Below are 14,117 nucleotides of genomic sequence, written 5' to 3'. Positions count from 1 at the left end.
TATATATATATAGGCCTACAGTTTATATTTTAACTTTAAAAAATAAGTAAATGCATTACTTTAATAAACTGAAATAAGAAAAATTGTCTGTTTTTTGTGTTTTTCTTTTTTGCTAAATTAAAAATATATGCGTGTAATTAACATCTTCATTTGATGATTAACATAACTACCATTAGGACATACAGGCCTGTTCTAACTTAAGTTTCTTCCGTTAGGCCTACAGTCCAAAGCGAGCGACTCAAAATACAAATATGCGATCACCAGTTTACACAACATCGTTTTATTTTCTTCTAGTTCGGGTGACAGTTTCCTTACATAGACAGAATGTACCAGGAAGACTTTTAACAGACGTGAGACTGTATCACTCCTTAATATAACGTTAAGTTTCAGTCGATTCGGTTAATGTTCTAGTGTTTTTATACATTACAAATGATGCGAATTGTGTTAAACATAAGCAGAACATATGAAAAAAGTAGTAATTCTTAAGTAATTCTTAATTCACATTTAGTGCTTCAGAGCGGTACTAAATGGAGATCACCATTAATAATCAGAGCAGAACCGCACCTGTTGAATAATGATCACCATCCCTGTTCTTATGACCATTTCCCGATTTTTATTAGATTAATACGCGCACGAACAAAAACACACACTAGTAATAATCACAAAGCAGTTTTGTTTTCACTTCAGAGATAACCATGGTCAAGTGAACACTAGACTGACTAAGGAAGATCAACACCCAAACACCCAAGCGAACACATTGAAGAAGTGGCTGTTTCAATAGGCGAGAAAGCCAATGCGGGCTTTTCACTTTGATTTTGCTTGAGTTGTACACTTATACAGCAAGAAACCTTTCCATCTCTCCGTCTTTATATATGTGATTCAAAGCAATATTTGCATATTCCATTTTACTTGTGAATCATTTTAATATAGTTTTGAATAGGTTTATTACAATTTGTTGCGTATACTCCAGCAGGTTACGTGGAAATTGTTTTTAAGGACGCAGAGTGCAATCTGTCTAACTTAAATTATGTGTGTGTGTGTGTGTGTGTGTGTGTTTCCGTGTTAATCCTATTAAGTAAATATAGAGAATAAGTTGAGACTTAAGTTTATAGCCTAAATAATAAAAAGACTCTAACTTATTATATTCGGTCAAAGTAAATACAAAGCATACAGCGAATGGAACGAATATTTTATCTGATAATCTACCCGTCATTACCTATCCGTTTTACATCTCACGGTTTATGAGATTAATTTTCAGTATAGCTCATTTAAGTCTATAGAACTAATGTTTTAGCTGTAGGCTACACTATTCGTTAGAATAATTTTCGTGATGTGGATTTTTCAAATAGTCCATAATTGGAAAGCAATGATATACAAATTCACAGTACAATCCCAGCGGTAACAAGGAATTCAGGATTACATAGATAAGAAGTTGACTAAATGTTAAAAAGAGGAACAGAGGAGCAATAGCTTTTAATTGGAAGCACAAAATAAAATCCGTGTTTTGTCTCAGAAAAAAAATGTGTGAAAACAAATCATACCTGCCGAGATCGGACGATAAAACGTAGAACACCAGTAGCTCGACAGTTTCATATAGTTACGAATTAATTAAGGACTGCGCATATTAATCCCAAGTAGAAAAAAATGGCTTTCTGAATTATATATGTTTCCCGATTTCAATGAGAATTGATTATTGTTCCTAAAAGCACTTAGCCAAGTCCCAGTTCGGCGACTGTCAGGTCCAATGGCTCAGCACGATCGAGATTTAAAATGTCTCCAATTCAAATGCCCGCCGCGCTCGCAGCAGGGCGGTAACATTTTAACTAGGTAATTCGTAATTAAGATGGTGCACATTTGTAAAAGTCGTAACAGTTGGTATTAAATCCGCGCGCTCCAGGGGTAATTCAGAGGTACAATTTTGAAAGTGACATAAAACTGGATTTAGAAGGAACACTATTAAGTTGGACGTTGCGATTCGGGATGGTTTTTCCTGAGATACATTATGTAGGCTACAATTGTTTTCTTCACTTTATCATCATCATTATTTTGATTATTATTTTTATTATTATTATTATTATTATTATTATATAGCCTCTTAATTTAATGTAATACTTATTGAATTTGCATTTGAGTATTGTAGGATAAATAAGACTGGAAATTAGGCTTGTGTTTTGATTGTTTCGAAAGAAACGTGTGAAATCGGATACCTGATGAATTTTATTCAAGCGCAATGAATGTAAATTCGACAAAATGAAAATGAAAATTACAATAATTTATGTATTTTTTAAAAGAAGTAGATCATTATTTGTGCCCGTACTGCAGTGTATTTCGCTGGAGCATGAATTGCTATGCCAAGACGTCTATTTGTCAAAGGTTTTAATTCAAAAGAACAACGGCTTAGTCTACATTTCTACCCACGGTTTATGTTATAAATTGGGTTTTCTTTAAAAAAATGGAAAAACATAATGAATACTGTAAATTAACGTCTAATTTACAATTTAATGAAAGAAAATTACAACATGATACGAATATTACAATTTAGACAAACAGCACGCGAACATGGAAGTGCAACACAAAATCATTGCATTAATTGCTGAAGTCTGCACATCCAGCCGGTCTGTAGGCTAGTTTGTCAGTATAAAAATAAGCGTAAAGTATGGTGAAATTTACAGATTGTCTTTACAAGGTTTATGATTTCGTTGTGGTTTGAAACATGACACGAATAAAATCACACTATTTCGTAAAATATTTGTCCATTGTGTTGACGTAATATTACTATGGAACTGGTATGGTTCTGTCATATTTCAGGCAACCCTCTCAATTTCCGGAAATGTTTTATTTGAACTACGTCCTGTTTTCTGTACATTTGACTCGTGTAGTACGATTTTGTTCTACACGCCAAATACGACAATCAATGAAAATGTCAATGTCCATAAAAATGAATCGCAAGCGCTCTGATAAATGTAATTTAAAAGTATTATTAATCATAGATATTTGTAATAATTTTGTTTTTAAAAAAGCTACATTTCTTTTTCCCCGATGTATGTCAGGTACATTATATGCATTTTCATTGGGGTCTTTAGTTATAATAGCTGTTCCGGGGAGCAAATATCATCATCTTCAATATCGACATCATCTTCATTTTCTTCGAGCATGTATGAGTCCTGGTTCATTGCAGTTTTAACCTCTTCCAATTTTTTTTCACTGCTTTCGTTTTCACTTTCCAAGGATCGGTGCAAGTCATTTGGATTTTTCTGGTCGTCCTGCGTTTTTCTTAGCTGTTTTTTATGCTTCATCCTTCTATTTTGAAACCAAGTTTTAACCTGTACGACAAAGTTTGAGTATTATACAAACTTGCATAATATAGGCCTACTAAAAAATTCTGGTATGTGACATGCAAGTGGATTTGGACAGATTTCTTACCTGTGTTTCTGAGAGACTTAAAGCTGTGGCCAACTCGACTCGTTCCGGGGTTGAAAGGTAACGCTGAATTTCAAACCTCTTTTCCAGCCCAGATAACTGGGAATCCGAGAAGACAGTCCGGGCCTTTCTGCGTCTGCAGTGTTTGCCAGGCATCTCTGGATGATGTTGAAATAAAGCCGGGACTTGCATGCCTGCAAATATATTTGAAACAACAGGCCTAGGTTTTGAGACTATTCACTGTATTTCATTATGTTGCTTTACAAGGTCAAACCTCGTTTTGTTTACATGACCGCTATTAAATGCAAAGACAGTATTTATAAGACTCAATAAATTGTGATGCTATACAAGACACAGTGATCCAGAAATAATTGTGCGTTACGGGGAATCTCAACCCGATACAGTCTTATGTCTGTCATATTAAATAAATGTTATATCATGTTTATATCCGTTTGATTTCCAGTTTTCGCGTTGATTAACCAGTTTGTCCTGAGACTCACGACTTTCACGAATCAACCTGTTGCGCATAACAGACCCTGTTGACATTGTTTAAATTCTAAATTTTAACACAAATATCGCTTTAATGCGCGCTTTCGCTAAAATTTACCCTCATAAAGTTGGCTTAATTGACTATACCTTGAAAGATTTCTGAAATATTTTTACACATATACTATGAACACTTTAATATTTTAGTAATGCATTCGCTTGATTACTTACCAGAGGTAAAGAAATAAGGGTGATGTTCGGGTTTGTGAAGAGGATGGTGAGGATGAGGCGCTAGTATCGGGGTTGGCATCAGGGGATATCCATATTCTAGAAGCGGCATTCGGGATGCTAGTGAGCTGGAAAACGGCGTGTGAAACACCTCTCTCAAAGGTTTGGGTTTATGCAGTAAAATGTCTTCGATGAAGAACGACGTTGACCTCTGGGCAGGCATCTGAGGGACCGGGGACGTGTAGTTCAGATTCATTTCCAGTCTTTGCAAAAACCACGAGGAAGCTCGAGTCCGGAGTTAATGCTATTTGCGCTTCAATAAACGCGCAGCCTCAAAGTCTCCAAAAAATGCTAAACCTTAGAATTATAATCTGCTGTCAACCAGCGAGCAGAGCCCAGGTATATTAGTATTTATTGAAGGGGAATGACAGCAACAAATTGTGAAAAAGATTTGTGATTAGCCAATAGCGCAACGGTAGGGCGGAGGATCGAATTAGTTCTGTATGGATTAATTATACTGACGGCGACGTAGAGGGAGGGTCGCTCACCATGGTGCTGAAAGAGTCCTCTGCCGGTAGCAAGGTCGCTTCTCTCTGACGCGCGCCTTAAACCACTTTGCACCGAAGACCGCTTTACTTAAACCGCATGTTGCGTGAGTCTGATACTATACCGATTTATTTTTATTGTCCCAAACAAGTTGCAAGCTGGCAAATAAACTTAGTATTGGCATGTCCCACTACTGTTCGGTTCCAGTTAGCAGCAGAATCCCAATACCACCTTGTGTTACATGTGTCGTTAGATTAATAGCAACATCTGTTACTAAAAAGGTTTAAAATGGTACTGCAAAAGGTATTATTACATCTGCTTTTAAGACTATTATGTATCCATTACAACTCATACTAGTCAGGACAGAAATGTCTGCATTGTTCACAGAATGAGATACAGAGCAAAAACCCAATAACATTATTAAAATAATCATCATGTTACACAAAATAAATAACATCAAAGCAAAAGCATGCTTTTAAATGTTTTCTATTTGGTAAAAATACTGCATTATCAGTTGTTTCCCCCTAGATATTCCTTCCCCTAGCCATCTGTTAGTTTTAGATTGCTAATTTTTTAGGGATTACAATATTCCAAGACATAATATTGGCTAATACCCCTCAAATTGGCTCTAATTATTGATATTAAACTCTGCGAGAACACAAGTGGGTACTTCTCTTCCATCTCTACGCTGGAAGCAGTAATTTGTTGACATCGAGTTGTCATCACATTTCCAATCACTGCAGTTAATGCTGATAGTGTTTTAACGCAGGCGGAATTCTTTCGGCAATGCTATTAGATAATTAGGGAAGATGTTAGAGCGAAAGTGCTAATCCTTGGGCGCAGGGACAGGATTTCCATTCGATCAGACAGGTAGAACAAATTAATTACTGGATTCAATTAGTTCTGAAAGTGCATTACTCTGACAACTCCGAGACATGTCTTCCATATGTATGAGCTGGTATAAGGTAAATAGATGAGTACCTTTAAGTGACTGCAAATTGTAATGCAGCTCGGTTTTCAATGAACATGGAAATCAGGACGCCATAATAGAGTAGGTTTTTGCGAGCGTGTTCCCTCCCCTGGCCGTGCATTGAAGTTTCTTCGAGGCATGGTGTTTATTTAGCTGACCACGGCGTAACTGGGTCTAATAGACATAAAGTCGGATAGATAGAGAGTAAATAACAGCATAAGCAAATATTTCAAAGCCGTTCGAAAGTAAGAATTCTTCCCATAACGCAAATGAACGCGTTGAAAGGTGTGATCATAAACAATGTTTCGAGAGGGGAAACGACAGCTGTTCTCTATAAGGCTTACGAGTTGATCTATGAAATATTGCCGTTAAAAGGCTATTTGTTTACCCTTTGTTCCATAACAAATTCTGGAGGTTAATAGGCTTAATTGGGGCATTTATGCAACCTGTACAGGTAAGCTCCAAGACCGACTTATAGCTGATAACAGTAAGTAGTAGCTTTCAGAAGGAAATGAGAAATCTAATGAATTAATGGTGATGAAATTGTCTCGGCATGGATGGTCAATAGTGTCCATCCACTTGCAGGCTAGTTGAGCGGCTTTTTGTATTAGACATTTCATCAAATGGAATTTGGAGGCAGGGAGTTGCTGAGTCACTTATAAATGGCACATTTGTGTAAGAAGCTTGAAGGATTATAGGCAAGTTTCACATCTGGCTCCGGACCTTCACGGTGTATTATGCTTTACGTAACGCTATGGGTGTTTGTCCTTTCGGCGGACGCGTATTCCATTTGATTGGCTAGACTAGCGGTTACAGAGGCGGCTGTAGCTGAAAATCTTTAAAAAAAAAATCTTTTCAGAAGTTTAAAACCGCACAGTTTACACAGTTGTGATATTTTTGGAGTGTCGTTTTGGGGCTCATTATTGAAAAAAGTAAAAATGCATAGATTGATTAGATACAAAAAGCCGTCATTTTTCACGACGTTAACATACTTAAGCATTAAGGGAAGAAATTAACCGGAAACATGAAAGGTACACCTTTTAGGGTTTTTTTTTGTTTTCTGTTTTTTGAAACGATTAAAAAAATTATCTATAAATTCACAATTGATTTCCGTTTTTTTTTTTTATATCAGTGGACGATATTTGTAATTCAATAAGCCAGCTGTTATGCTGTAAAAGCCGTGTTCATTTGATGCCGAGACCTGCTTGCCGGAAAGCACTCTCACAAGATGTGTGTGATTGCCATTTTCTTTGTGGATCTTAAGTTTTTCCTTCTGGGTCAACTGCAGGCCACTTACGAACTACAGCTCATATAAATGTATTTCAGCAATAAATGTGCTCCCGTCTTTCCAACACACCTATTTCCTAACGCTTCATGGCGCCTCATCTACCGAAGATACCTTTCTGAGCGCACAGTAACAGGTTGCATCAGAATGAATATACCCTTGCCTTGTCAGGTCATGCTTCAATGCTATTTTACAATGGAAAAGCTGACGCATTAAAGTGAATGTACATGTTTTGGTTTTGAATAATAATATTAAAAGCTAAATCTGACAACGGTGCTTATGTAAGAAACCACCAGTTGTGCTCTGTGAGATTTTAATATTTAATGTCTGACCGTGTCTTCAGTGAATTTTCTCTGAGGCAGGAAAATCTGACTGAGAAGACATTTGTGAATGAGAATCTGGGGCTAATGCCATTTGACAGACGCCAAAATGGCTACGGGAGCCTTTTTGATTTCCTTGTTCTGGACTGCAAAGGCAGTCCAGGGTGGTCAATAGACACAGATGTATGGTGCAAAGAGCTTCCCAGCAGGCCAGTGAGGCCAGCTAATCTGTGGAGAGGCCCATTTCACTCTCATTTCACTCCCATTTCACTCATCCTGTCCCAGCGAGGCTCAAGATCATTGGCCACACTTGTCAGGAACAATGAAACCCGCCCGACATGGAAATGTCAGAGAAAGGAACGCCAACCAGCTCCGTGTCCCCTGCCAATTATTTTTGCGACCTGCTAATGTTTGTATTTGTACTGTTTTATTGTTACATTTTAGTTTCAATTGCATAATGAATTTACACATCCTTTTAAGGTTCTTTCATAGTTTTTTTTCAATTGCTTTGAAGCATTTCTCAAATAACAATTAGCATTTGCAAAACAACAAGTATAATCCCCAGACGATAATATCATTTATGCACAGCAGAACATCATTTCTCATTGCTTCACACAAATTTCCAAGTGTTTTAATACAAATGTGAAAATGGTTTTGTACAGTTGTCATTCAGCAAAATTTTCAGTTGTTTTACTCTTGTTGGTCAATATAGATTCTGTAGTTTTGCATTGTAATAATTTTACACACAAAACTATATATGCATTGTCATCATCGTGTTCGCCACCACATGCAAGACCATTAACCAAGCTTTCAAAATGATTTAAAAATATATTCCATAAACTGCAGTGATGTGGCATTGCTGTCTTTTTGGTTCCCACAGTACATGATTTTGTTGTTCTTCTATTGCCATTTTGATGTTTTTGTGACTTTTTTGTTTGCTATTGTCCTGTGTCTTGAGATCTAAAGAGGTTATATGTGCATGTGAGTGCTTTCTCTTGCCAGTGAACTTTACATACTGTAATGTAGAGCCTCACAGTGTTAAAACTGGTGTCTTTGATACAAATAAGTATCAGTTTGCTAAAGAAAAATGATCAGTCAGTGACAATGAAGACTATCATTCAGAATCGTGGAGCTCAGGAGCAGACTTTCACTGACTATCTATCTATCTATCTATCTATCTATCTATCTAATCAATTGTTTGTTTTTGAGTGGTCCATGAAATCTATTTCATCTGTAAGTTTTAAAAGACACTTGAAATATTTGTTGCCTTCATTTTCATAAGCTTGCATTCATCAGCAAAAGAGTTCTCAGAAACATGCCAGCTTAAGCGGGTAAGTCATTGAGAATACCAGAGCCAATTAAATGTGATTTTTGTCCCTTCTCTGGTTGTATTTTACAAGAAGTGTAATTGGATGCAGCTTTTACAAGACACAAATCACAGCTGAATATTTTAACAAGGCCATTAGACTACTATGAAGAAGGTATGCCATTTTTCACTTGCATTCTTTGAAGAAAGCGGGCTACACTCATTATAATATGAAAATTCAAACAACACTTTAGAGATTTTTGAGGGACAAACAGGTTTCCTTTGATGCTGAACAGTTGCATCACGAAACTTGGTATAACAAGCGTACATCGTGTTATAAATGGCTGCACAGTCACATGGTACGTTTGCGTGATTAATGATGCGTATCTCACTGTTTTATGTCATAGCGGTAATTAGAAAGAGGGGGAAGATTGGGGGATGTTTCAGACTCTTTTATTTATGCTGCTGTGGTCACAAAGGTGTACAGCAATGATGGCTCGATTTCAGTTAGCTCAAAGCCTCAGAAAAACATTCTTTTATCGGGAGTTGGTGCTCCTTGGGCATTCATGCATCCGATAAGCACACATGTAGAAAATACCTTGAAAACATAAAAAATGCAGGGGGATTTGAAGTTTTCCCTGTCATATAGACATACAAAAAATTTATATATACTGATCTGGTATTACGCTGTTTCTATGAACAGCAGGCACTAAAGTTACACACCATATACGGCCTTCCTCAACAAACACTCTTATAATAAATTTATTTAACATATTCTTCATATGTAGAGTTTCCAAAATAAATCAGTAAAATAAGTCTTGCTCTGAATGTATATATATTTAAATATATAAGTATGAAGCATTAGCATAAAGCTAGCAGTCTGTTCGGCGATCTGTACCCCCATGGGTTGCAGCCTGTACCTGAAAAAAACATGAGCATCACTGCCACCCAGCCAATGATGTAGGACCAGGAGAATCTCCAGCTTGTATATCGTCTCCCGTAATAATTGACAGTCGCCCCAGTGTAAATGGCCATCGCCAGCAATACAAAAAAGCCTACATAAGAGAAAGACAAAAGCAGTAAGGGGTCATTTCATATATTCATACATCCATGCTGCCGTTTAGTACACTCAGTCAGAGACAGACAGGGCTGCTTCTCTGAAAGAGGCATTCTGTCTGATGGCAAAGGTAAGTATCTTCTTTTCAGCACATTACTCAGCCTCTGTTATCTGTGAATGTGTGGTTACAGCATCATAGAGCACTTAATTGATACTGTCAGTTAGTAAGGTTAAATGTAAACTCACATAATTTAACATTGATATGCTGTTTCTACTGGAATTATTTCAGTGATTGTGCCACTTTGGCAATGGTTAAATATGTCACCAAACATGTAATCTGACATTATGCCTTTTTTGGTGCATTTCTCAAATCATCCATAACATTTGCAAAACAGTAAGCGCATCTCTGGAAACAATTCATATAAACAGCACCTCACAATGGGTTACCTGCAAAAGCCCATAACTTGCTCAAAATCCTTAGTTCATCTCCCAGATGAAAATATTTATGTGAATGAAGATGTCAGTGCCATCAGAATGACAAGTCTGTTTGTCATTGTTTACAAACATGAAAGTTGAAATGTATAGCTGTCAAGTCTCCTGTTTTGGCCAGGAAACTACCGTATTTTACCCCTCCTTCCCGCCGTCCTCCCGTATTAGTATTTCCCCGTAAATCTCCTGTATTATAATATAATTTAAAAAAAAAAAGCATTTTGCAATTTGACCGATTGAATGAGACTTATGATGTGCACAAGTGACTCGATGATATGGAGGTTGGACGAGTAGTTTTGAGAATTTCAGTTCTGATCTGAGAAATGCACCAATGCGACTGAAATAAACCTGTAATATGATACCACTGTAACTCTTTCAAGGCCATTTGCTTAGATACGGCCAGGCACCCCACCCAGGGTGTCCCATTCCTTGTGTCCTGTGCTTCCTGGGACTGACTTCTTGCTGAAGGTAACCCAAGCCTGGATGACCAGGTATAAACAGTGGATGGCTATATCGCTAATTAATATCACATCTCAGGTCTAAATCCACAAGAGATTTCAGCTGATGTCACAATAACAGTATCAGTAGGTGCTAGGAGTGTTGGTAGAGCTGAAGAGGCTTGTGTCTGGCGTAAAGGACAGGCCAGTTAACCCGCCCAGTGGGCGGGAGAGTGTGCAAACAGTGGTCGGAGCGGGCGGGGCCACTTACACGAGACGAAAAACAATGTTCCCGCAGTAAAGGTTTTGTCGAACCTGACAAAGTAGGAGCTGTGGATGAAAGCCATGATGCCAACGATGATGCCAAAGAAGCAGGCCAGCAAGGAGAGGATCATGAAGGCTTTGGTGGCGTCCCAGTAGGCTGCCCTCAGGAGAGACGGACAGCAGCCATTACTTTGTGTTTCTATGTCGTCCAGTTACTTGATTTGTGTGTTTTTGTGCTTTTCTTGTTTTATATGTAGGCTGCTCACTGTCCAGCCCAGTGGTGAAACATCAGTGCTGAGTAATAATTCACATTTGAAGCTGCTGTTCCTCCCATTTTGTATGCATGTGTTTATATATAATATATGTAGAGAATATATATAATTTAACATATGTGCATATGTGTAAAAATCCTAGAATCACCCCTGATCAAATATATTCATTATTTATTCATAAATACAAAACATTTGGAAATCTGTCGGTCTACGGTTTATGCTAAAGTCAATTTCATATTCATTCCTAAAAATTAGCCTGCATCTGGTGCAGTATAAAATAGACACTGATTAATGTCTGATTGAAAATGTGTCCTTTGCGTGCCTTTTAGCCACAATAATCTGAGCCGTGGCATTCAGCTTAGGCATTTGAACGAATGAGACTCCCTGGCAGTGTAACATTTAGCTGTTGGTGGTGATGTTCAGGCTGTGCTTCCCCCGCTGCTGACCGCCTTACCGATGCCGTCCGTTTGGATGAAGCATTTTGACAGTGTGCAATACCGCCACAGGCCCTGATGCATGTAGTTGCTCGAGTGGCGGTACTGCATCCAGTAATCGGTTGCTGTGGAAACAATCAGGAGTACATTCCCCACGCCGGCACAGAACAACCCTCCTCCCATGAAGCTGTACATCCTGTACCTACAGACAGACTGACAGAGAAGATATTTCTTTGGATCATGGGTCACGTTCCAGCTGAGTGTCTTCTAGTGTCTTCAAATGGATCATAATGAACACATTCCCTAATAATGCGTTACATGTCACAAACATGGCCTCATGGTGCTTGAATATGTTCATGTGGAGCTGTCGTTTTTATAGTATTGGTATAGATTTGACAAATGGGTTTGAGAAGTGGATTTGAGTTACAAAAGAAGCTTTAGTTGTGTGAAATCTTTTTGGTAGTGTTGCTGATTTTCTTCCTGGTTGAAATGCACAAGAGCTGCTCTCCACAGTTCAGCCTTATCTTTTAGACTTGTTTTGACTGGATCTGGTGTCCAAACATTACCCCACTTCACACTACGGCTTTGCAAGGTGGTTTCATCATTGCTTTCTGCTATTTTAGAATTAGAATTTCTGCTGCTTAGTGTATATTTAAATCAATGTTAGTTTTTTGAATTGCAATTCCTTTTTATTTACTGAGATTGAAATACAGAACCGTTTCTAACATCATTTAATCTCCAAGGAGACGCTGCTCTTTTTGTAGCTACCAGTAGGTGGCGACCCTGTTTTGCCTGATTTAAATAGGCTACAACATTTTGTGCATTTTGTACCAAGAGACTATTAGTCTGTTTTGCCTAAGTTATAATGATCTTTCTGCAACTGAGAGACCTGGAAAAATAGAAAGCTTCGTTGATACAGATATTTACACAATTATAATAATAATTATGAAATAATGAAAAATCATATTTTTTTGGAAAGCAGGTTTCATCTGTACAGATGATTGGCATACAATATAACTATAAAATTAAATATGAAGTCAACTTAAGAAGTCGCTTATTTACATTGAAACAAATAAATAATCTGAAATAAATAAAATATAAAAGCAATTACTCTGCAATCCAGGATAAGTGGTTGAAAGATGGATGGATGGATGGATGGATGAATGAATGGATGGACGGATGAATGGATGGATGGATGGATGGATGGGTAGATTGGCAGATGGATAGTAAATACATTTATATTTTACAATAAAAAGACATGAAACATGACTGAAATGCAATAAGAATAAATAGGTGCGTGCTTGACTGTTAATTTGAATATTAATATGCTTCAGTAACATAGTCTCCATATTATGCCCTCTGCAGAAATAAATAATTCTGCTTAATGTCTTGTTTTATTACTAGATGACTAAGATGTAATAATAGGTATAAAACCCTACCTTGATGAATCCTGTTTATGAAGTCCAAGTAGTTCCGTATTGAGGTTGAATTGTCTGTCAAAAACACAGTAAAACTGGTAATGCCAAGACAGGCAGATTTCCAGCTACTATTAGCACTAACGTTCTGTTAGTGACCAGCAAACGTAGAAAAAACAAACGTAGTGAGCAAACAAAAGGGAATGACACCGTGACAGCCAATCAGGGTGAAGTCGTTTTGTAATTTGGGAATCTGCTGAAAAAACAAAAGTTTATAAGCTTGCTGGGCTCATTAATACTGATGACTGGGTGATTTCAATTGCAACTGAAATCTCTTTAGTGGAGGCCAGGTGATGCGTTAAATTGGACACTCCACTGGAAACCAGATAAAGCCGTTAAACTCCTCTTTTAGAGACAAAACAAAGTTATGTTCTGTCAAAAGTTTTCTGTTATAGATTAATGGTTAGCTTGCTCTGCTCCAGTAATTATAAAGAGTAGCCTACAGTTCATTTTAAATGAAATTATTTTTATGCTTAAAGTCAGCGTGGAATGCAGCACTTCAAATTCTGTGAATGGGTTTTGTGCATTGCTGTAGAACTGGACAGTCAATAGCTTCCAGATGATTCCTGCAGATAATTGCTCTGCTATATACTTGGTGTTGATATTGAGCTAAGGATGGTATTCTTTATGATGTGATGAAATCACACCGAAGGCCAAACAGAGGAAAATTTACTCTTCGCATTTGGCAACGCAATAGCTATTGCCGGAAATCACTCACATAGGAGTTAAAGTGAGATAAGTTGACAAATGTTTGAAATTATGTTTTTATTACAGGAAGAAGCTGCATGCCTGATGTACAATTACTGTTCAGCATAAAATACTGAATTCACCAGGTTGGCCCAGACTGTAAAAAAAGCACCAATGACTTCTTTCCAGCTTTGAATGTGTCCGATTCGGGATCTCATTTTCACCTGTATAGACCTGTGTCACCCCTGACAGGTTATGTCATCATCTTGCTCACTAATAAACCCCTCTCTCTTGCCATACATCTTTAACCATTTTCATTCCTTAAGCGATTAATTAAACCTACGTCATCACAGGACACTATATGCAACATGAAAGGATCAGTGGAGGGCAAAAGGAAACAAGGAAATTTATCTATGTGCTCAAATGCCATCAATTCAATAA

General features: G+C 37.5%; 2 protein-coding genes across 2 annotated transcripts; both read right to left on the bottom strand.

Moving 5' to 3' along the window:
- Positions 1-3,029: 3,029 nt before the first annotated feature.
- On the bottom strand, positions 3,030-4,490 carry bsx (brain-specific homeobox). The gene is made up of 3 exons (XM_023834839.1): positions 4,138-4,490; positions 3,424-3,614; positions 3,030-3,323 (listed from the first exon to the last, which is right to left on the bottom strand). The coding sequence occupies exons 1-3, from the start codon at positions 4,388-4,390 to the stop codon at positions 3,084-3,086; spliced, it is 684 nt and encodes a 227-aa protein (XP_023690607.1). The 5' UTR covers positions 4,391-4,490; the 3' UTR covers positions 3,030-3,083.
- A 4,607-nt stretch (positions 4,491-9,097) lies between these two features.
- On the bottom strand, positions 9,098-11,709 carry lim2.1 (lens intrinsic membrane protein 2.1). Its single transcript, XM_023835225.1, has 4 exons — positions 11,535-11,709; positions 10,816-10,965; positions 9,482-9,616; positions 9,098-9,159 (listed from the first exon to the last, which is right to left on the bottom strand). Exons 1-4 carry the CDS (start codon positions 11,707-11,709, stop codon positions 9,098-9,100), a joined length of 522 nt encoding a protein of 173 aa, XP_023690993.1.
- Positions 11,710-14,117: the final 2,408 nt, after the last annotated feature.

This window comes from Paramormyrops kingsleyae, chromosome 6 (genome assembly GCF_048594095.1).
Source record: "Paramormyrops kingsleyae isolate MSU_618 chromosome 6, PKINGS_0.4, whole genome shotgun sequence".
NCBI classification, from domain to species: Eukaryota; Metazoa; Chordata; class Actinopteri; order Osteoglossiformes; family Mormyridae; genus Paramormyrops; species Paramormyrops kingsleyae.
The sequence above is the reverse complement of the archived record's forward strand: the minus strand, read 5'-3'. Positions and strand labels throughout refer to the sequence as shown.

Bases quoted from the DNA above. Each gene is read 5' to 3' on its own strand.
- bsx (XM_023834839.1), bottom strand. From the start codon at position 4,390: ATGAATCTGAACTACACGTCCCCGGTCCCTCAGATGCCTGCCCAGAGG. The intron at 3,615-4,137 runs GTAAGTAATCAA...ATATATTTGCAG, and splicing joins CCCTTATTTCTTTACCTCTG to GCATGCAAGTCCCGGCTTTA. The intron at 3,324-3,423 runs GTAAGAAATCTG...TTTGTCGTACAG, and splicing joins TAAGTCTCTCAGAAACACAG to GTTAAAACTTGGTTTCAAAA.
- lim2.1 (XM_023835225.1), bottom strand. From the start codon at position 11,709: ATGTACAGCTTCATGGGAGGAGGGTTGTTCTGTGCCGGCGTGGGGAAT. The intron at 10,966-11,534 runs GTAAGGCGGTCA...TCCTGAGGGCAG, and splicing joins CATCCAAACGGACGGCATCG to CCTACTGGGACGCCACCAAA. The intron at 9,160-9,481 runs GTACAGGCTGCA...TATGTTTTCAAG, and splicing joins GATGCTCATGTTTTTTTCAG to GTATTTTCTACATGTGTGCT.